At 37.7% G+C, this 24,375-nt stretch overlaps 1 protein-coding gene across 7 annotated transcripts in view; it reads right to left on the bottom strand.

The window, feature by feature from the left end:
* Nucleotides 1-1,854: 1,854 nt before the first annotated feature.
* Nucleotides 1,855-24,375, bottom strand: part of dbn1 (drebrin 1) — a 110,817-nt gene continuing 88,296 nt past the window's right edge. The window contains exons 5-15 of one of the 7 annotated variants that reach the window (XM_047378701.1): nucleotides 20,976-21,119; nucleotides 20,528-20,605; nucleotides 15,231-15,382; nucleotides 14,773-14,830; nucleotides 13,547-13,603; nucleotides 13,125-13,239; nucleotides 11,122-11,250; nucleotides 6,172-6,282; nucleotides 3,184-3,677; nucleotides 2,995-3,094; nucleotides 1,855-2,560 (exon numbers count right to left, since the gene is read on the bottom strand). In XM_047378701.1, coding sequence (XP_047234657.1) covers nucleotides 2,505-2,560; nucleotides 2,995-3,094; nucleotides 3,184-3,677; nucleotides 6,172-6,282; nucleotides 11,122-11,250; nucleotides 13,125-13,239; nucleotides 13,547-13,603; nucleotides 14,773-14,830; nucleotides 15,231-15,382; nucleotides 20,528-20,605; nucleotides 20,976-21,119 — 1,494 coding nt within the window. In that variant the 3' untranslated portion in view covers nucleotides 1,855-2,504. Of the gene's footprint in view, nucleotides 2,561-2,994; nucleotides 3,095-3,183; nucleotides 3,678-6,171; nucleotides 6,304-11,121; nucleotides 11,251-13,124; nucleotides 13,240-13,546; nucleotides 13,604-14,772; nucleotides 14,831-15,230; nucleotides 15,383-20,527; nucleotides 20,606-20,975; nucleotides 21,120-24,375 lie in introns of all 7 variants that reach the window. The other 6 variants (XM_047378699.1, XM_047378698.1, XM_047378702.1 and 3 more) reach the window with 6 other exon arrangements.

The raw sequence follows: 24,375 nt of genomic DNA, 5'->3' as shown, positions 1-24,375 counted from the left end.
GAAACAATCAAAACAAGCTAGAACTGTCAGGTAATAGTACCACCGTAGGGAATGAGTATTCAAGGCTGGTTAATTGTATAAAAATGTTGGTGTGCCATTTGGTATTCTGCACAGAGTGATGGCAAAAAATAGTTCAGCAAAAAACGTGTTTTTATTTTTTAATATAAGAGCGATTTAATTGATTAGCTTTGCACATTTCAGATTTATTCATTTACAACCCTTTTCCCGCAGACCTGGGAGGTGGTGACATTTTAATCTAAATGTGCGCTCCTGAAGGGCAAAAAAAAACAAAACTAGATTTTAGTTGTATAAGAATACATAGAATATGACATTAAGCTGAACAATTTATGCCAATTGATTATAATGCAAAATAATTGATTTGTTACTCCGTTACTTTTTCACTACATTACTATTTGGCTTCTGTCATCATTTCTGGTTTGCTACTCCATCCAAAGCGTTGATAAAATTCATAACAAGAACATAAAATGTTCGGCTTGATTGGAAATAGTGTGCTTGGACTATAAACAGTATAACCAAATTTGCAGAAAAATGCGAAAAACAGAATTTAGGTAAAAGGAAAGGAAAAAAGGAAAAACCCAACCTGCTTTGAAGCTCCACAGATCAGCCCCAGTTTATAGCAGCGACACAATGCGAAGTGTCAACGGATCATAGAAAGTTGGAGTGTACTTGACTGAATTGGCACGTTCATAACTTTTACTGTTTTGACACAATTGTAGTTTATGTTTCATGAGGTTTTTAGATTTCACCATAGAATGTTCTGCTGAGTGTGATGATATCACACACTTTAGGTCCTGTCCCAGCGAAATATTTAAAAACCTTTTAAGCGCTACTACTTTCAAGCTCATATTTTTATCTCCACATTTCCAGTTTATACATCCAACTCGTAGGTAATTATGTTCACCTTCAAGCTGTGGTTCACCGTGCTGTAGGAGATACAGGTTTCCATCAAATCTCTGCTGACCTTAGAGTGAGCACAACATAACTCTAATTCATCCCCATTATATATCAGCTCTGAATTTTTATTTAAGGACTAGAATTGAAGGGTCTCTTAAACCTGTCATATCTCCAACATAAAACATTAAAAACACATAACGAATACCACATGAAACCACCAGATGGTTGGTCCACCAATTATTTGTGATAGAACTCCGTTTTAAAACCGAAACAGTTTGTTTGAGACTTAAAATCTTTTCTGTTTCTGTTTTCCTGTGATAAAACGTTTTGCTGCAGGATCCACCTGCTACTCACAAAAAGGACGGAATCGTCATAGCAACCACAAATACAGGATTTTCTCAAAGTCTCAAATTTCTAGTTTCTGACCTTACTTGGCAGTTACATGTTTTTTTTTTTTTTTTTATATTAATCCAACATAAGTAAGATTTACATTCATGATAGAGCCAACAGAGGGAAGTTGTTAAGAAAAAAAATGCTAAATACTTTTTTAGCAAACGTTTAGCTGATATCTTTGAATTTGGAGACAAATCCTGGACATCTGGTCCCCTGCAGATCAATACATGGCAAAAAAACTATCAAATATTGAAAACGAAAAAAGAAGTTTCTGTCCAGCTGCTTGATCTCACCATTTTCTGTCTGAGCAGTTAAAATTTTGAAATTAGATTTAAAAACCAAGAAAGGGACAGAAAGTTTAATCTTTTGCAAAAACTTTAACAGAAAAAAAGTATTGCATTTTTATGCTCTTTTAAAAAAATTGAAAAATATCTACAGTAAATTTATCTAAACTGCTGTTTTGTTTGTGTAAATATATATAGTGAGTGGTAAATTTGAATGAATCCTTCAACAAGGAGGCAGAAGAAGCATAAAAGTGCACTGGGACAGAAAAAAAGCTGTTTAATGTTGAACTCATGTTTTAAAATCATACAAAAGGAGTGAAAAAGGAGAAATAAAGGCGCCACAGACTTGTTCAAAGGACTCTCAGTTCAGATACACCAGAATAAATAACTTTTCCTCCATGAAAGTGAAGTCTAAATACATGATTAACTGAGCGGCAGAGGTGAATATGTTCAGGTATGAAGGAAGGAGAGAAAAGAAGAGAGTGAAGATAAACATGGCAGCTGTTCTGATACGCTGGATTTCTTTTTTTTTAGGTGTTATTAAAGCACTACAAACTAACAGTGTGGGCCGCCGGCCGCACACTCAGCTTCGTTGTCTCTAATGCAACAGTGCGCTACGTGGAATAAATCATGTACGCAACAAAACCCCTCAATCCCAGCAAAAACATCTGCATAGAAACGAAAAAAACAAAAATAAATAAACACGGAAAACAGATCCGATCTGAGCCTTTTCAACTCAAATGGTGGCTACTGCTTCCTCTAAAAGATTATACTGAAAGAGTTTTAATGCAAGACGTTTTGTTATTACTTTTTTTCTTTGTTTGCGTTTTTTTTTTAGAAAAAAGAAATCTGTTTCTTCAAGAAGCTTGGTTCCTACTTCCTCCAGGTACGGCGATGATGTTAGACAGCTGGTTAGTCGTCCTCATCGTCCACCACAGGATCCGTGTCCCAGCACGTGATGTCAATCTCTATATGCACAGAAACACACACAAGGCAGGTTTTATTCTCTAGAAAAGACAAAGTTCTAAATGAAAGCGTAACTAAGACGGAGACAGGAACAGGAAAGGATAAATGAACTAAAAGATAAACAAAGTAACATCTGAAGAACTTTGGAAAAAAACCAAACAGGAAATAGCAATTTGTGTTTAAAAATAACAGAGGGACCACACAAATATTTACGTTTGATAAATGATGATACCATCCGTCCATCCGTCCAACTTACCAACCATGATGAAGATAATTGACCATAACAAAAAGCACCTTTTTACCACAACGCAGCTCTTTTCAGGCAGAAGCATTTAAGCATTTATGTTAATACAGAGTATCTCAAATCTCTTCAAAAGTCTTATAAAGTAAGATATAAACTAGCATTGTGTGATTTAGATGAAACGACTGATCAAACCTGGAGGCTTGTTATAAAACACAGGTGCTGGCTTAGCTGATGACACCTCTGATTGGCCGAATTCTTCCTCCTGTGATTGGCTGAAATAGCCCTCACTCGCCTACAAACAGACGAGAGGAGACATAAACAGATGATAAAACAAAAGGATAGAAAACTCTGAAAATTATCAGTAGTTTGAACTTGTCTGACCTGAGTTCCTTCTTTCAGCATCGTCTCCCCATTGGTCATCAGCAGCTGTCCATCATCCAAATCCTGCCCCTCACCAGAAGCGTGCTGCAGTGCATGTTGGTAGCTGAGGGTAATCTGGTCAGAGCCCGTTACATCCACCAGACTGGTGGGATTGTCCTCGGCACCAGTGCCAGAGCAGAAGCTCCCATCCATCATCTCGTCGAAGCTGAGAAGGGGTTGAGGCCTGCCGCTACCGGCGGCTGTGTTGGGTGGGACGTTGTCATAAAGAACATCGCCATCTCCCATCAGGTCCACCAGATTGGATGAGTGGGTGGACAGAGTGGGGTCGATGACAGGGGTGGAGCTGCTGTCCCACAGGTCAACCAGGTTGTCCGTCCCGGAGTCCCATGCAGAAATACCGGAGGGTTCGCGGGCCTGCGGTGCGACGCTCTGCACAGGCTTGGTGGCCGTCGACTCCTGAACGGGCCGATTCTGTTCCTCCTTTAGCGCTGAATCTGAAGAGAATAATATTTCAAGACAAATGATCCTCTTCAGGCCAGTAAAAAAAAAAAAAAAAGAGTCTTGATTGTTTTTTCAAATTAATTTAGTTACATCTTAAAGTGTAAATATCACATATTAGAGTCAGAAAATCTAAAAATATTGAAAGTATGAAACATAAATAGGTCAGATTCTGCCTTTCCATTGGTTTTTTAGGTGGATAAGTAATTGTAAGGCTCACTTTCAAACACAAACATTTTTGGAATCAAATCCACTTCAAGCGGAGGGACGACCATAAATGGATGATGACGTTGTAGTGTCCACATGTTGAAGTCTGCCATGCTCTATGGCCATAAGCAGAGATCTGATTGTTTTCTCAGGAATAAATACCTATTTAAGAGTACCATGTTGAATGAATGTGTGGCAACCTACTGAAAAATCTGAAAAAAGATGTGAGCACTTCTGGGACAAAGATCATCTATGTAGGAAACCTGTTTAGGTAACCGGTGAAGAGGATGGATTTCTGCTCACCCACCAGAAAATTCAACCTGGGGGAACATTTTTACCTTCAGTACTATAAAATAATTGGAATATTGGAATTAAGGAAAGGAAAAACTAAAAACAACAGAGTTCATGTCACTGCTATGACCGATGGCTCGAGCTGGAAGTCAACAGCCAGACCATCAAGGCAATCTTCAGTGGTTTTAGTTTACTTAAAACTAGTGGATCCTATTGTGGGAACTCACCATGTTTAACTATTTTCATAGCCTTTTTTATCTGGTTATATTTCATTGTCTTTAATATTTGCATGTAGTTGTTTTGATTAAGTTACAGTTGATTTTGAACAGTGTGAAGTATTTTGTTCAAATGTGGTTTTAAATGTGCTATAAAAATACATTTTGTCTTGCCCACAGCTGATAAATGAGCTGTAAATGATTTCTTTTAGCTATAAATAGCTGTGGCCGGGTTTTTTTTTTTCTCGTTTCTGAGCCAAATGACGCAGAGAACATTTGACAGTAACGTCCCTTCCACCACATAACGGGGTATAAGTTTAAAATGACTCTCAGCATCAAAAAACATGTTGACCTTCTAAATTTTGAGTTGCATGACAGACAGTGTCACTACATTACTGTAGTGCTGCTATGAGTAATACAAGGACTGACTTGGGAGAATGTGAGACTTGCAGAATCATGTTTTGACTTCCTAATATGAAGTATTCTGGTTAAACAGTGGTTGGGAGCAATGGGAGTGCTAATGGTTGTTGGCATCAGAATATCAATGCTGCCAAAACTTTTTTTTGAAAAACAGTTTTTGTCAAAAGTGATCCTTTACCACTATGGTGAATTACAGAAAGACTCAGATCACCACAAAAAGCTTTTAAATCCCTCCATAGGGTGCCGGTCAGTTACGTCTCCAAGGTACTGGACTTAGGTGTCGATTCTCTTGACCTTTCTCCATCATTACTGTCTAACTAACCATTGAAATCTTCATTTTATGAATTCTGTAACATCATCACTATTCGCCAACTTGTGTCTGCGTTCGTACCTGGCTTGTGTTATTCTTTCACATTTTAACACAATTGTTATTTCAGTCATAGAAATGAAGATAAGTATATTTTCAAAAAATGCCAAAGCAACTATTAAACAAAAATCAACGTCCTGTTGTCAGGCTAATTTGGATTTGAAGGAAGCTCACAATAAGAAGCCATCAAACAACTAGAATTGTCTTTAATTTAAGAAAATCTTTTAAGTGCCAGGAGGGAACCTAATGTCAAATTGTGAGTTACCTCCCTTCTTTTGGGATTTCAAACCAGTTCTAAACATTCTCTCAATTCTACAATGAAATAAAAATAACTGAAATTGTACATAACCTGCTGGGTCACTTGGTAGCAGGGGTCAGAGATGCCCACAGCACCACTTGCTTAAAAAACAGTACAACCGAAAGATGTACCAAAAAAAAAAATCACAATCATCTGTGAGTAGGAGAATATTCTGGTTGCCATGCATGCAAAGTATTAAACTTTTGCATTGAATTTTGAGTTGAGATCTTGCAGGTTAAGGATACTTCTAACTTTTTCTGTGCACTCTGCATTCTAGGATGATGTGGCAGAAAACTGTAAATCCTATAGCAGCAGGAGTCATGAATGCCCACATTTTGGTGCACACATTGTAAATGTGAAGGAGAACCTTTATGCCTGACAATAGTTTGAAGTAAACAAAAAAATCGGATCAGTTCCAACAGTAAAAGATTTAGAATGCGCGACATCTTTAAACTCTGTCGCAAAAATCCTGAAAATTATAAAGCTTATATTGCTACTGTGAAAAAAGGTCAATTTAATCAACATGCTAATTTAGTCAGGTACAAACCATCTGTTTGTGTCATGTTTAGACTTTGAATGGCGTGTCTGTTGTGAAGAACAGCTGAATTATTGAGCTCCAAGCAGGAAATGATTTAATTATAGTGTCATTATTCCAGTTTCAGAATTACAAGGTGAATGAAATCCCTTCATACCACGCTCTTCTTCTCCATGGTCTTCCTCCTCCCTGCTAAAGTCCTCTTTGATTGGCGTAGTGACTATTTTAGGAATGGGTGAAACCGCGGCCATGTTGCGCTCTATGCTCACTTCATCATCATCATCATCACCTACAGGAAAAAAGTGGATGAAAAACAAGAAGGAAAAAAGATCAACCAACCATATTCCACTAATTAACACAGGCAGTGCCTCTTTACATATACATCTATATGTTTTTTGTTATATTTATGAATGTAAAGGACATGAATTTGGGCTGTGGAGTTTAGAAGCATATGAACCTCCAGAGGGATGTTTTCATATTTCAACACATGAGAAATAAATGTAAAAATATAATCTCCCAATTTGCTGTTAAATGAGCAACAAACACAGATAAACATAATTCACAGACTGCTGAAACGCAGCATTTCAAAGATCTGCTGCTGGTTTCCATGAATAATCCCAATGAGAACTCATAAAATTCTAAATTCAGGGTTCAAATGAAACATTTCTCAGTACTGGGATGGATTAAAAACGATGAAGCATCGTAAAGGAATGGCCACACCACATTAGCACAATGTGACAGCCATGATGGGGTTGTGGTCGTGTTTCAAATTCTCCACCACCGGTCCCTCCATAGAGGAACTCAATATGATTCTGCTGCCCCAGCCTTTGTTGCTACATCCAGAACAACATCTACTTTCTTTGCAGAGTCGCAACATCGGAAAATTGCAAGACTCCAGCAGTGTTTCGATGTGACAGTGGATACTAGTAAAATATTGTTCATTTTAGACAAGAACGCAAAAGACGCAAAACTCGAAGCACTGGTGTAGATCCTCTGTCATCCAGGACATGATACATGATGATCCTCTAAATGTTTAATTAGAAGGCAACTGGACTATTCCTATTGTTTCTCGAAAATGTTTCACTTCTCATCCAAAAGAATTTGTCAGTTCTGAACAACACTGTTGGTTTGAAAGAGGAGTGAAAGAAGCTACCTCATGTTAGACATGAAAAACCGAGACTAAAAAGAAGAGGTTGCCAGGTTTCATCTTCTTAACACCTACACCGCAGCCTTGACTCGTCTTCCCATGTGAAAGGTGGTTTCACAGCATTGCACAGCTTGAGACAACTTACATGTTGTTTACATGTTTGGATCATCAAGTGACAACGGAAAATCTTGTAAATGCCAGGGGGAAACATAATGTTGAACTGTGAGTTTGTTGTTTAAATGTTTTGGGATTTTAACGAGGGTTTTGGGGTTAACGAGACTCCTAACCTGCTGTGCACTCTGCATTCTGGGATGATCTAACAGAAAACTCGAAAACCTATAGCAGCAGGAGTCACACTGGGTGAATGCCATTGTATAAAGAACAAATTGGATCATTTCCAAGAGTAAATAATGTGCGACATCATCAAACTGTCGCAAGAATCATATAGCTTATACTGTCACTGTGAAAAAAATGAAAAAATGTATCAACATTAATTAAGTCTGTTACAGTCCATCTGTACCTGATTAGCTATGTCTCAGCTTGAGAGATGTGACCAAAACAACTCACGTTGTTAGTCGAAATGTTTGGATCGTCAAATGACAACGGCATGGAACAGTCTACTGTAAAACCAGCGGTCACAGGACTTTAACTTCCATTAGTGACCTTAACGGCCCTATTACTGTAATTATTTTCACTGTAACCTATAAGCCTGATAACTCAAACCCATGTTTAGAAGTGAGGGACTCTAAGATAATGACACAATGACATTAATCCTCCAAACTTTACAAAACTATACATATTTCTGAGTTCCTACATGTTTTACCTACAGATTAGACTTTTCCAAACTCAAATTTCCAAATTTCCTCAGTGCTTTTTGCCCATTTTTTAAATAAAAACATAAACTGTGATTGTTTTAAACAGTGGTCAGGCTTTTAACATAGAGACTGAAAAAAGCAGAGGCTGTAAGGGGAGGGAGGGAGGGATGGGTGGATGGATGGATTTTTTTCCCATACATCATTTTTCCAGGCAGTTTGGGAACCCTGACAACCAACATCATCACAGCATCAGCTTTCACATCCACATTACAAACCAAGACTTTTTACAGATGATTCATCCACTAGTGTCATATATACTCTGGTATCTGCTTAAAACACTTCACCATGAACACAACAAACCGCAAATGAAGGAATACAATAAAAAGGCAGACAATATTTACACATATTTAAACTGTTTTTTTTTCTCAATTTCATTAAAAACTAAGAAATTCAGCTGATCAAAAAAAGTTTTTCTGAACCAAATACATTTCTACCTTCTTTGCAAATAATTAGGAAGCTCTTCTTAAATAAATGTACTGTTCATTTTTACATTCTGTGTAAACGGAGATGAACTTTCTTTATTTTATCAACCTAGTAAATTCTCTGCCATTTTATTAACTACAACATTGTTGGCCATTTTCCAATAACGTACATTTGTTTTAACTGTGTATCATATTCTTTAAAGCAACATGTTGATTGTTTAGTATAACTGGACGTAAAAAGTTCAGAATGTTCTCAAAAGAAAGAAAATAGAAGTATTTAATCATGCCATTTTTTCAAATGCATTTTTGTCATGAAATGATCTGGTTCAGGAGTGTAAAAAGTGTAAATGTTTGGTTAATCCACCTTGCAGAACACATTGCTCTGTGGAAAGTGGTCAACAGAACTTTTGTAGTTGTAATAAGTCAGATAAGACGAAAAAAAAACAGTCACCACTGTGGTCTTTATGTTGACATTCATACACTACGACATGAACCTCCAAAGAAATCCACGAAATCCACTGTCAACAAGCTGTAGACGACTTACAAGATGATTTCAAACAAAAACTCACAGGTCAGTTGATCGGTCAGGGTAAAAGGCAGCAGCAGGAATGGGTTTTTGAGCGTTAGCAGGAAGGTGATGCAGTCCACGATCAGCCCGCGCAAGATTAAAACGAACATATTCAGAAAAGGGACAACATTAAAGTTATTCTTGTAAAATCGGTTTGCTGCTAAATCAAACCAGAAACACCCTAAAACAGAAACATTTATAAAAGTAATATCACATCAGACTGGACCACATCGAAAGCATGACGACAACATCCACTGAAACACAAAAACCCACCAATAGCTGAAGGGTTCACGGCTCTAAAGGGCGACTTATCTTTTACTGAGGGTTGTCTAAATTAAACTGGTCAGAACCAGTTTAATTTAAAAAGTTTGAAAAACAAGCAAGTTCAAGTGGTCGTCTGACCTAATCATTTAATTGTAAATAACGAAACTACAAATTTCCAAACTAATTCCTGAAGGGAAGAGCAGGAAACTCCCCCGGTGACATATGCCAAACTCAGAGGGAATTCACAACTCAAACTAAGAAGCAACGAACCATGGAAATAGTTTTGTAAGGGACTGTAGAGGAGGACTTTTAGCTAAAGAGAGGTCAACACAGCCCATGTGAGAACATCAACGGATGACGGTCAAAGAAAACCTGTAGCACTTTCAACCAGCATCGGACTCTTGAATGGGATCAGTATTTTTGGAGCTTCATTTGGGCTTTTCATAGGTTCAGAACATAAAAATGTTTGGGGTTTTGATAAATGACAGAAATTAGTACAAATTTTTTAAGGTTAAGAAATATTTATGCTAATTATTGCTTAGTTTCAGGAAAAGAAAGAACTTGTTTAATGGTTGGTGTTCACTATTAGTTGTTCTTTAAACTTATTTAAGAACTAATACTACTTATTTAAGGCCATGAAAGATTTAGATTAACTATTGCTTGCTCAGTTTCAGGAATAGAAAAACACAGGATCGGTCTGTGTTCATCATCATAAACTCATTTGTGACGTTTAGCACCACCTGTTAAATGACCTGCGCTTTATCAAGTCCGAGGATCCCAAAGCCCTTTAGACAACAATCAGTCAATCAACCCGCCAGTTACAGGACGAACCCTACCACCGCCGCCAGCGTCGCCCCAAGAAAGTCGTGCGTTCACTATCAGTTGTTCTTTAGATTTATTCAAGAACGAAAAAGCCTTTTTTTGGGGGTTTTTCTATTGTTATCTACTTTTATTAATACCATTTTAATAAGGCTGATAATTATTTATGCTAATTACTGGTCTCTCTTTGGCCAGTTGTTCTTTACATACATCCAGGAACTAAAAAGGAAAGATTTCTGTTAATGACAATCTGCTATTAGTAATGCCGTTCATTTAGCTTTAGGTACGTGGATTTAACGAAGCAACGAACCTGTTGGATAATTACTGTGTGGGTGATTATTTTTTATCTGGCAACAAGTTATTTAACACCAGTTGATGCAATGAGTAGCTTCTCATTTCCTAAACAACCTTGTTGAAAGACACATTCTGCGGTTGTGGAAAAGATGTCAGTCTGTTACTGAATGGTCAATTATTCAAATAAAGCAATCAGAATCTTTTGTAGGAAAGGGACAGGTAGATCATTTTAGATCCAAATATTCAAATGGGTTTTGTACGTTTGCCTTAAAAGCATCCAGCTTGCAACCCCTTTAAAGAATATAGTCAATTCTCAGCATTTAGAACAGGATTTGGGTCACTCTTTCTCCTTTTTCTTAGCCTCGTTTAATGACTTAATTAATGAGCATATTTGGATGCACCAAAGTCTGCTTTTGAGTAAAGGTCACTGGTTATATGTGGTCCTATTGATTATGAATTTAAAGAAGAAAGCAAAAGGTGTGGTTATTAAAAAACATAGACTTTGTGTTGTATCTTACACTTTCCATTGTCATTAAGTAATAATTTTTCATTATTACAAATAAAATGCATAAAGTGCCTGTGCTGGCGGGCCAAATTTGAAGCATTCTTAAATGATCGGGGGCTGCACAAAATCAGTCCAGAGGATGGAGGAGGTTGACGTCCAGAGAGAAATCTTGAATTTTTTATTTCCTGTTTAAAGCTCCTGTGCTGTACCTACCGGCTGCAGCAGGGGGCTGCTTCCGTGCATGTGGCGGGGTGCGCAGGGGCGACACGCCCCGGGGTGGGGTACTTGTACTGGGACTGCTGGGACTGTGAGGCTGCTTCAAGAATGGGCTGTCCAAACGGCCTGGTGGTCAGGACGACACACAGTGGCCACACATGGTCCAACACGAGGACACAGACAAGAAAACATGGACATGAAGCGACAGACCACGACAGACGGGTGTGACGAGACAAAACGATGGCAGACAGGAAGGAGGAGAAGCCAGGAGATAAGAAGTTTATCAGGGTGTGTCCAAGCCCAACAAGAAGGAAAACCAGAGTGGAGAAATTAAAATCAGAAGGGTGTAAAGATGGTGGACACAAAGACGGGAAGAAAAAAAGGAGAAAAAGACAGAAAGAAAGAAAGAAAAGCAATTAGTGTAATTTATAAACATGCTGACAGCAGACAGCATGCAGTTATGCAAAGCAGCAAAGTTTGACAGCTTCTTTAATTCAGGAGTTCATTGGTTTTAAAACTAGATTCTGTGACTTTAACCATTGTTAGGTATTAGATGTAACATAATTTTTTTAATGCTACCCTGCACTGTGAAAATGTGCTTCTAACCAAATGAAATTCATACAACTACATCCGACGGGGCAGGTCTTTAATAAGATCAGGTGTTTTTTCCTACATGTTGTTGATTCCAGAGGACAAATTGTGAACGCTTCAGTGTAATAAAGTGTTTACAGCAAAGGGAAACAGCTCTGAAATACTGACGTTTTAAAGAAGCAGCAGCTAAAGGACGGACAGAATGGGTGTGGTGCTGGATATGACTTTGTACAGGGGCAACTCAATATCATTGTTAAGTCATATTACATAGTTATTATACACAGACTGGTATTTTTCAAGTGTTAATTTCTTAATTTTTATTTTATTTTGGCCCTGATAAATTTGTATGATTATGGTTTACAGCCAATAAAAACCAACATTTTTGTTACACAGAAAATTACAATATTGTTGGCTGAAAAGTGAAAAGTATTTCCACTTGCTTTACGGTATTTTCTCTCAATACATGGTTGTGGCTCTATTTGCATGAGTTACAGCATCAATGCGGCGTGGCATGGAGGCGATTAGCCTGTGGTCTTGTTGAGGTGTAATGGAAGCCCGGGTTGCTTTAAAAGCGGCATTCAGGTCATCTACATCATGGGGTATCGAGCCTCTCATTTTCCTCTTGACAATCCTCCAGTTTGCTGGTCAGTCAACCACACTAACACCATGGTCACTGAACCAGCTTTTGGTACCTTTGGCAGTATGGACCAGTACCAAGTCCTGCTGGAAAATGAAATGAGAATCTCCATAAAGCCTGTCAGCTGAAGGGAGGTGCTCTAAAATGTCCTGGTAGACCTTTATGTCTTAGTCCAGGTAAGATGCTTCTGACATGATCTCTGGTTCCACAGTGGTTTAACACAATGAACGTGCCCGCTGTAGTCCATGTCTTGGATATGTCTGTGTGTGGTGGTTCCTAAAACTGTTACTCCAGCTTCAGTCCATACCTTGTAAATCTCCCATAAATTTATGAACATGCTTTACTTTTTGCCACACTTTCTCAAAACCAAATATTATTTTCATCCCTTCATCCTCTCAGGTGTCTCATCTTTCAATTTATCCAGATCAGCAAACTGATGCTGTTTACATCTGCTTTAGCAGATTTATAAGCTTTGTTTGCCCCAGAGTTTTGTCCATGTGAGTTTAAGAGAGAAATGTAGAAAAAGTTTCACGGATCAACCGACACACCGGGAAACCTGAAAACTAGAAAAATTTTCAAATCTCCTGAACGTCTCTTATTTCTTGAGGTTTTGCCGTGGAGGACGCAGACTTTGTGGACGGGACCGAAAATTAGAGAAAAACTCTTAAAACATGAGAAAGCCTGAAGATTTATGGATCAAGACCACTTTAAAACATTACCATGCTTCTTGGAGAGAAAATATATTTAAAATGAGGGGCACCAAAATGTTTACCGGTCCTGTGGATGGAGACAGGTGAGGTGTCGACACTGATGGTCATTGCTCTCTCCTTCTGTTTGAAAAACTCTCGAGGGTTCCCAGATCGCTGGGCAATGATGGCCTTCGCTTCCTGGAAAAGTAAAAACGCAGTAAATAACTACGACTGACCACATTTAAACCATGCTTCAACTTTTATTAATTTTTACAGCCAATAAAACAAAACCACTGGATAACATTTCCTTGGATAAAAACAAAGTGACAAAGCGTCTCTTTACTGTTATATTTATCAAACTAACTGCCAGTTAATAATGTTGAAATCCAAGAGCTTTAAACTACAGCAGTGAAGATTAATTGGCTTAGTTTTTTAAATTGCTCCGACATTTCATCAATGGATTTGCTGCTGTAATTTGTGAGCTCATGTTTTTCATCAAACTGACCTCTACCTCAGACTCCTTCTTGTCCAGATTCAGGTCCTCGATGCTCGGTTCAGATGCCTGAGGAGAAAAAATAAAGGTCATGCAGATCTTTCAACAAATGTGAAATACAAAGGTGACTGCACACCATCACCAGCAGAGGGCAGTAGATACGTCTTTTCAACCAATGCGCTTTACGGTCAAGCCCAGAGAGTGGAAACAGATTTGCTGGCAGTGGTAAAAGTTCTGCAGAATTTTGGTCCGAATTTAATTCATGTGCTAATAAACACAGAGACAAAATTTTTAAAGAACAAATGCATGGAGCTTATTCAGAGCCAAAGTATAAATGTGGACTAAATAAAATAAGTTAAACTCAAAATCATGTTTTAAATCTTTTAAAATAAAAACAATAGAATAAACCAAATGTTCAGTTTGAATGGTGATTCATTAAAAAAATTGTTTTGCCCATTTTAAATGAACCTTATAGCAGTACATTATATTCATTTTGGCCTCTTATTTGTTCTGATTCATGTTTAAATTTTGATTCTAGTACATTTGTAAAGGTTTTGTTTTGGTTTATGATTTTCAGAATATTTTTGTTTTTTACAGTTTATTTGTTGTGTTGTGAACTGCAATCATTTAAAACGCAGCTGTTTTTACCTTCCTTATACCTATGAAACGACATGAATGGATGATGAAAATAACACTGAGATGTGTCTATTTAAGTTTAAAAAAATATTGTTAATTAAAATAACGTTTTTATAATGTAATACTAAAAGGAAACAAAAACACCTCAGTATCTAAGATCATTTTTTGGTGCATTTGACTTATTTTATTTAACACAAATTTACTCCCAAGATCAACATCAAAACTTTTACTTTTAATATATATTTCAAATATATTTTTCTTATGCGGTTAAGTTTTTCTAATCGTTTAATGCAAATATTGTGTCCCTAATTATTCTCTATATATGATGGCAGACAATATTAGATCCAGATCAGATTAAAACCAGAGTTTTCAACATATTTAATCTATTTTAATTTATTCTCTCATCCAAATAAATAATTTGGCCCTAATTAAGGTCCAGAAACATTAACCTTGTGACTGAGGCAAGACAGTGTGCAAATATCACATGGCATACAACACCAGCAGTCGATTTAATGATTGATTTAATTTAACCATAGGTGGTATTAATAATAATAAATGTATATGATTCATTGGTTTAATAGGACTTATAAGCATACTCTTACTATGGTAGTGTGGTTCCGCAGCCTCTCTCTTGCCTCCTCCTCCTCCTGCATCTTCTTCCTGTTCACACATTTCAGATTAAGTATTTACTAATGAAAATACCTGCAGATGGGTGTAAAGACTATGTGTAGATCTTTTCTACTCCACTTAATCTGTACAAGGCATGAAAACAAAAAGAAAATCCCGAGTCTGCTTCAGAGCTTCAGTGATGGTGTGATGTTAGGAGCTGTGTGAGACAGCTGAATCCAATTTCTTAGGGTTTTCCTACCACTACAGGTGTCATCTTTGCTCCTTACTTGAAGTGTTGATTGTCTGAATTTATAATTAACATTTCTCAGTATATATTCCGAAGGCCTCAGACCTTAAACATTTCTTACAAATCCCTCTCAGACATATTCCCTGAAACAGATTTGGCAGGTTTCCATTTGTAATGTAGAGAGGATGAGAGTTGGATGCCCACCTGTGCTCCTCGATCTGCCTCTCTCTCTCGCGGTACCTCATCTCTCGGTTCTCCTGCTCCTTCCTCTCCAGCTCCATCCGCTCTTCTTCGAAGCGCTGCCGCTCCTCAGCGGCCTTCTTCCGCTCCTCCTCCTTTCTCATCTCCTCTTCACGCTGGAGAGCAGAACAATCAGATTCAAACAAGCTGAAATAGTTTTTACATTGTTGTCACAGGTTTATGGTCTTAGCCCGTTCAAGCTGCACCATTTTGTTTTTTCTAGGGTTCAGCAGGTGGAAACAGAAAGAGCTGGTACCACTATAACTGAAGCAATTTTGGTGAGAAAAATCAATGCTGATGTTTTTTCTTTGCATTAGCTACACTGCTGACATATAATTTTACTTTCAAAAGACCAAGATTGTAAAAAATTCACAAATTCGATGCTTAAAATTTCAGGAGGGAAAGAAAAAAATCACCATCCATTACACCAAGGCTGGTCTGGACCTAGAACCTCAACCAGTACAGATTAGGTGAAACCTTACCTGTTTAAAATTACACAACAATAAAACAATATACCTCTTGTGTAAGTTATTTATGCTACCTATGCTATCTAATCTGTTTTAGCTTTAAACTCACCACCTGTTAGTTAAGCCTAACAATCAGTAAATAAATTACAGGTAAATAAAGACAAATAAAGGTCGTATTTGGTAAGCATTTTATATGTTTATATTTACATATTACATCAATCGGGGGAATTACACAGACTCAAGCAAACTCAAATCATTCATCTGGTTATTTTCTCCCTTAGCGATCTTGAAATTGAGCTTCCCCTCCTTGAAAGACGAGCGTCCGCCACTGGTCAGAACATGTACAGGTAAGTACTCCACAGTTTGCGTTCCAACTGTCAATTCTAATATCCTCCAAACATATAAGCTTCTACTTTCGATCAGTGATATGAAATCAAATCTATTTGGCACTATAAGTGACTTATAAACTGTGATAAGACCTTCATTTTTCTCATGATCCAAAAATTGGAGCAACATGACAACAACAAACATTAAAAACATAAATGAAAACCATGTTTTTCCAGCAGCTTAAATATGTCTGGGCAATAATGTGTCCAATAAGCTCTGCTTAAAGTGCAGTAACAAAAACTAACCAGATTCCTCATGTATTAACAGAGATTTAGTATTATTTTCTGTGTAAATTTCCATGTACGATTGTAGAGCTTCTCTTTCTTTTGAAGGGTAAATTTGTTCAACAACCAGCGGCTTGATGATTCATGCCGTCGTTTTGTATTTCATCTGAAGAGGCCACCAGCTAAACAGCCAAAGGACTCGCCAACAAGTGACTTTGTTTCTCACCTCTTTTCAACACCAGCTTCACTGGGATTCACAAGAACTATTCTAGACTCATCAGGCAATGAAACAACAAGCAGCAGTTTTAACATACTTTACCAAGTACATCATTCACACCTAATATACAGGTCCTTCTAAAAAAATTTGCATATTGTGATAAAGTTCATTATTTTCCATAATGTAATGATGAAAATTTAACATTCATATATTTTAGATTCATTGCACACTAACTGAAATATTTCAGGTCTTTTATTGTCTTAATACGGATGATTTTGGCATACAGCTCATGAAAAACCCAAAATTCATATCTCACAAAATTAGCATATTTCATCCGACCAATAAAAGAAAAGTGTTTTTAATACAAAAAACGTCAACCTTCAAATAATCATGTACAGTTATGCACTCAATACTTGGTCGGGAATCCTTTGGCAGAAATGACTGCTTCAATGCGGCGTGGCATGGAGGCAATCAGCCTGTGGCACTGCTGAGGTCTTATGGAGGCCCAGGATGCTTCGATAGTGGCCTTTAGCTCATCCAGAGTGTTGGGTCTTGAGTCTCTCAACGTTCTCTTCACAATATCCCACAGATTCTCTATGGGGTTCAGGTCAGGAGAGTTGGCAGGCCAATTGAGCACAGTGATACCATGGTCAGTAAACCATTTACCAGTGGTTTTGGCACTGTGAGCAGGTGCCATGTCGTGCTGAAAAATGAAATCTTCATCTCCATAAAGCTTTTCAGCAGATGGAAGCATGAAGTGCTCCAAAATCTCCTGATAGCTAGCTGCATTGACCCTGCCCTTGATAAAACACAGTGGACCAACACCAGCAGCTGACACGGCACCCCAGACCATCACTGACTGTGGGTACTTGACACTGGACTTCTGGCATTTTGGCATTTCCTTCTCCCCAGTCTTCCTCCAGACTCTGGCACCTTGATTTCTGAATGACATGCAGAATTTGCTTTCATCCGAAAAAAGTACTTTGGACCACTGAGCAACAGTCCAGTGCTGCTTCTCTGTAGCCCAGGTCAGGCGCTTCTGCCGCTGTTTCTTGTTCAAAAGTGGCTTGACCTGGGGAATGCGGCACCTGTAGCCCATTTCCTGCACACGCCTGTGCACGGTGGCTCTGGATGTTTCTACTCCAGACTCAGTCCACTGCTTCCGCAGGTCCCCCAAGGTCTGGAATCGGCCCTTCTCCACAATCTTCCTCAGGGTCCGGTCACCTCTTCTCGTTGTGCAGCGTTTTCTGCCACACTTTTTCCTTCCCACAGACTTCCCACTGAGGTGCCTTGATACAGCACTCTGGGAACAGCCTATTTGTTCAGAAATCTCTTTCTGTGTCTTACCCTCTTGCTTGAGGGTGTCAATAGTGGCCTTCTGGACAGCAGTCAGGTCGGCAGTCTTACCCATGATTGGGGTTTTGAGTGATGAACCAGGCTGGGAGTTTTAAAGGCCTCAGGAATCTTTTGCAGGTGTTTAGAGTTAACTCATTGATTCAGATGATTAGGTTCATAGCTCGTTTAGAGACCCTTTTAATGATATGCTAATTTTGTGAGATAGGAATTTTGGGTTTTCATGAGCTGTATGCCAAAATCACCCGTATTAAGACAATAAAAGACCTGAAATATTTCAGTTAGTGTGCAATGAATCTAAAATATATGAATGTTAAATTTTCATCATGACATTATGGAAAATAATGAACTTTATCACAATATGCTAATTTTTTGAGAAGGACCTGTACCACAAGCATTATTATTTTTGATTAATAGTATTTAAAGCTTTCTCAAGATTTTTCTGATTTTGTTTTTCCCTTTGCTGCATTTTAACTCATATTCAGACCAGTCTCCTGCCAGCCGTGCATTGTGTCTTAACAGATGTGTCAGGCCTGAAAAATGAAGGTAATAAATAAGCATGTTAAATTCAAGTCACGCAATGTTTAGCTGTTTATTAACTTTTTCAGCTTGAGCATAGCACCTAATACTTCATTTTCAGCTATTTGTTTTGGCACTAGAGACCTTTATTTATCTTTATAATTAAAGAATTCAACAGCCTCCAGTGAGCAATCGTTAGATAATTTTAGCATATTAGCTTAGCCTAGCAGCTACTTTTCAGTTCAATTCAGTTTTATTTATATAGCAGCAATTTACAACATATGTTGTCTCAAGGCACTTTACAAAGTCAATTCAATTGAATCATACAGGTTTTCAAGTCGGGTACATACATTATAATTAATCCTAACTATCAAACAGTGCAGTCAGATTCAGTTTGGTTAAAAGGTTTTCTATCTAAGGAAACGCAGCAGGTTGCATCAAATCAGTGAATTGCAGCATTCACAGTGGACGGTCTACTAGTGGAAACATTTGTTTTCTTACAGTCAGACAGTCAGACTAATTGATGAATTTAACTCTAAACTAAGCTTAAGAAGGAACTTAACAAATAGCAGTTAATATACAATTAAAAATTCCTGCTTGGGTTGTTTATGCTAATTCTGTTAGCTACTTACGCTTGTAAGTTAGTCAGAAAAAATTCACAATAAAAGACTTACTGCTTTGGTTGGTAATGCTAACCTTTTTGGCTAATTTTAGCCTGGTAGTTTAGCCCAGCAGATATTGATGCAACATGTAATTATTTTCATACAGTAACTCACTAATTAATGAATTTAACTCTCACTAAACAGTGAGAGTTTTGCTGTTCAGGAAATACAAATAGCAGCTAATGTAAAATGCACATTACTGCATGGGTAGTTTATGCTAATTTTGTTGAGTACTAATTAGCTCATGTGCTTAGCCTTGCACACATTTTTCTGTTACATTACAGCTGAATCAGGAGTTCAAGTTTCATTTAACAGGATCTGGGCAGCAAATTTACAAAAAAAAGGATTGGCTGTGTAAACCAGTGATATGCAACAACAAGCAACTAATTACTTTTGCTCTTTTCACCATGCAGTTGGTGAGGATTGTGATCCTGTTTCTCTTTATTATCAGTTAACGTACTTCCTTCATCAGCTTTGTCTTATCTGGGCCACAAATGTATCTTGCATTGGACTGAGTTTATTAATAAATCAGCATTTATATGATAGTTCTCAGACTGAGACAAGGTAATGACCAATGTCTTCTGACTTAAAATAAAATGTACTGAGTCTGGTCAACATTTACTAGTTGGGCCAGTTTAGTGTCTAGTTGGGATTTGGAGTCTTCCCTCAGTAACAGGGAAAAGAAAATCCAACGAACAACCGACATAAGGCTTGAGAGATAGATTAATCTTAAAGTTAATCATCTACTGTAAACCAAATCTTCAGCTAATTTCTCTTTGGAAATCATGTTGTTGGAGGTAACGTGAAACTGTGGGGGTTATTCAGCAAAATGAAAAAATCTTTCATGTCAGAGTGCTAGTAAAAAAAGCCAAAAGAGCCAATGTTAGATAGGTAGTATACTAAGATGCCATTTGTTTCCTACAAAACAGGTTTATTCCCTAAGTTCAGATGTCTTTATATGCTTGAATGATTAATGAGAGAGTTATGTGGCCTCAAAAATCCCAAAACGTTCTGTGAAAATGATAAGGCAGTGGATAGAAAAATGGTCCCGAAGATAAAAGTAATAAGAAAAACAATTCAAAAAAATTCTTGAAATAATTCTTTAGATAAAAAGGAAATGTAATGGCTCCAGGTTTCCATATCAAATGTGATTCATCTTGTATTCAAAAAACTAAACCCAGTCTACAGAAACAAAGAGAAACAAAAACATCCACAATTACTAAACCTCATCAGGGTTCAGATCATATCTCTCAAACCTTAACATTTTTTTTGCAGTAAAAAACTATGAGTAACATTCTCATGTTTAAAATAATCCCATTATTATAATAAACAATAGCTATCCCCTGAAAATGAAAGCAAGATGAAACCCTTTTCCTGTAATTTTCCTTTTCTATTTTTCTCCTCCTCTTCTTATTTTGAGTTCATTGTGTACCTTGGCTTGTTCCCAAAACTCCTCTCTATTGATTTTCTTCATCTCCACCTCTGCATTAGTCTTCTCGTACACAGTGCCCTGGAACATGAATCAAGCAGAGATGCATTTTTCTAGTCAGTCATGTAATCAAAGAAAGTAAAGCAAATTTAAACCTCTGATTGTACTGTTGAGTTCAGTCTTTATGAAACCCTTTATGAAAAAACCACTTACAAAAAAAGTTGAAATCACTGATCAAAAACTGCAACGATTTTTACATTAAGATTCTTACATTAAGTTAGTTAGGTTTATCATAATTACATTTTTTGAAATCTTAAATTTGGGAACAGGTATAGAATAACCAATGAATAAAAATAAAAGCTAAATGAAGAATTTTTACATTTTTAATTTAAATAAATTTCCAAACTGAAAAAAATTTTGATTTGATTTTATGTTTTTCCTGTTTTTGTACCACATCTGCGTGCTCTTCATCTCTGGTTTTCAGTCGACTCAGAACTGGGCTTGCCACCGCTGCCGTCCCATTGGTTAGCCGCTGCCCGATGGCTGATGGATCAATGTCATCCAGGGTGCTGGCATTGACGGTGACCTCCACACCCTGAAAAAACAACGATGTAAGATGTTGGAAAAGGATAAATGTAGTTCTTTTTAAATAAATGAGCTCTGGTTTCAACTGTCAGTTTTGTTTGACGCTATGTATTTATTTAGTCAAGCTAATTTAAACTAAAAAGCTACTGCATTTATAAGCAACTGGAGTAAGACAGCTGTCTAACTGCTGCTTAAGCTAACAGCAACAATGTAACAAATGAAAGTCAAGATAACAGCTACTGCCGCTAACAGCTGCAGAAGCTAAAGCTAACAGCTGTTAAGCGTAACAGCTATTAAAGCTAATAACTACCAAACTTGCCAGCTATTCAGAGTCAATCTAACAGCTACTAAGGTTAATATTACCAAAACTAATAGCTCCTCAGAGTCAAGCTAACAGCTATTGAAGCAACCAGCGACTAAAGCCAACAGCTACTTAGAACAAAGCTAACAGCTAGTGGAGTTAACAACTACTAAAGCTAATAGGTACCCAGCCCAACACTCAGAGTTAAGCAAACAGCTACTGAAGCTAACCTTGAGTAAAGCTAACCTCTACTCAGAGTCAAGTTAGCCGCTGCTGAAGTTAACACTGCGAGTCGAGCTAACAGTAACTCAGGTTAATAACTATTAAAATTTGTTCTAATCATCAGGGAAACCCCATTAAAAAGTTAATTGCCACAGTATTACTATGCGAGACTTCACTAAATTATCATATTAAATATTGCTAAACCTTCATAGCGACCAACTTCTACTGATGTTTCAGGATTAGATGGTAGGTCATTTGCAAACTATATTTAGTCGTGCCGGCACATGCTGTTAGCATAACAACAAACTATCTGCTTAAAAAAAAAAACAAATGCGACTGCAGCAAAATTGAAGTGAGATTGGCTTGCTCAAACTCATACATTTATCTTGGAGGTGTTTCAATTCAGTTTAATTCAATTCAGTTTTATTTATATAGCGCCAATTCACAACACGTCGTCTCAAGGCTCTTCACAAAGGGTTAGGAATGGTATAGGGTTGTTGGGGAGGTTAGATTAAACTACTGAGTGTTAGAGTTTGGCCATTTTAGAGTTGGCTTTATAAGTAAAATAATAAACTGATAAAGTTTGTCCATCTAGAGCCCACAGGCGGCCATTGGTATACTAAAAACCACAAGGATTGGGGGTACCTCTCTCTGTCAGACTGATTATAACCATTGGAAAAGAGAAGGGGTCAGCGAGAAGGTAGCAGAAATAGAGGGTGTGTTAGCACCTCAACCATAACTGTTTCAGAATATGGAAATATATCTTGAATAGTTACAGGTGAGGTATTGACTGCTTATAAACCCTCCTTTAAAAAAGAAATTGTCCTGGGACCAAGAGTTACTTATACTGTGAAAACATTTGACTTACAGCTTTCCTCTGCAGTGATGCGACCGCCAAGAAAAGCTCACAGAGATGTCAAATAACAGTAAGGTAACTTATCAGGGCTGTTGCACAACTGCTGTTTTAATGCAGAGGATACCACCAATGCATAATTAAGGCTTTTTCAGTTTTAGACTGTATGTTTGCAAATGCTTTTGATAATTGGACTTTTTTAGGTTGCATAAAATTAATCTCAGCTTCTGCAATGCCCTATAAAGTGATGGAAACACAATATTTGCATCCCTAAAAGGGCTATTTAAAACCCTGTTTGTGCGATGAAGTTGGCTCTGTGTGGGAGAGAAAGCTGCCACTTAGAGTAATGACACTCCAACACACACTCTGCTCAGCTGTTAGAAAAAAAATGTATAAATAAAACATCACCTCTGCTTTAATCTCCATCTTTTATCTGCTCCATAAATCCTAAAATACACTCAGCCAGGTGTGCAGGAGTGAAAACACTGCTTTGTATGATTCCCTCCACACACACGTCAGCTCCATGCTCTCAGCGCAACGAGATCACTTTAAAAAGAGATGCAATTTGTCACACACACTTGTCCCTCCTCTTTGATCCTCCTACAGGTTTTAATGTGATGAGGCTCCTTTCACTGCCAACGGTTTGATGGAAATATTCAGGTCTTGTCCACACTAACAGATCTTTTGCAGGAGAAAAAATGTTGTTTGTTGAGAAAAAAACAATTTTCCAAAGTAAAGGTTTTTAAAATCTCTGTGTTTGTATGTCTATGTTAAAGTGAAGCATTCTGTGCATCGACTATAGCACTGACAAACTGGTGCTACAGTCCAACTCTTTCCTGAGAGCAGTGCTTGAATCTTTGAGTTAGTTTCACTTGCAGTCTGCCCAAATCAAGACACTCACCAACAGGCTGTGATTCTCTAACGTACTTTGTGTGTTCTGCTTCTGCACGATGATGCCCTGTGAATATCGTTCCTTGCAAAGGTATCCATACCCCTTGAACCTACATTTTGTGAGATTACAATCACAATCCTTAATGTGTTCTTTTAGAAGTTGCACATAATTGTAAAGTGGAAGGAAAAGTATGTATGGTTTTTAGATTATTTTTTAGAAATTAAGATGTGAAACGTCTGTTCTGCATTTGTATCCAACCCCCCTCAGGTCATATTCTGTAGAACTATCGTTTTCTTGTAATTACAGCTGCAAGTATGTCTCTACCAACTTTGCACATCTACAGGTCCTTCTCAAAATATTAGCATATTGTGATAAAGTTCATTATCTTCCATAATGTAATGATGAAAATTTAACATTCATATATTTTAGATTCATTGCACACTAACTGAAATATTTCAGGTCTTTTATTGTCTTAATACGGATGATTTTGGCATACAGCTCATGAAAACCCAAAATTCCTATCTCACAAAATTAGCATATTATTAAAAGGGTCTCTAAACGAGCTATGAACCTAATCATCTGAATCAACGAGTTAACTCTAAACACCTGCAAAATATTCCTGAGGCCTTTAAAACTCCCAGCCTGGTTCATCACTCAAAACCCCAATCATGGGTAAGACTGCCGACCTGACTGCTGTCCAGAAGGCCACTATTGACACCCTCAAGCAAGAGGGTAAGACACAGAAAGAAATTTCTGAACGAATAGGCTGTTCCCAGAGTGCTGTATCAAGGCACCTCAGTGGGAAGTCTGTGGGAAGGAAAAAGTGTGGCAGAAAACGCTGCACAACGAGAAGAGGTGACCGGACCCTGAGGAAGATTGTGGAGAAGGGCCGATTCCAGACCTTGGGGGACCTGCAGAAGCAGAGGACTGAGTCTGGAGTAGAAACATCCAGAGCCACCGTTCACAGGGGTGTGCAGGAAATGGGCTACAGGTGCCGC

The sequence above is a fragment of the Girardinichthys multiradiatus genome, chromosome 11, assembly GCF_021462225.1.
Source record: "Girardinichthys multiradiatus isolate DD_20200921_A chromosome 11, DD_fGirMul_XY1, whole genome shotgun sequence".
NCBI lineage: Eukaryota > Metazoa > Chordata > Actinopteri > Cyprinodontiformes > Goodeidae > Girardinichthys > Girardinichthys multiradiatus.
This window is presented reverse-complemented; position numbering and strand designations above follow the sequence as displayed.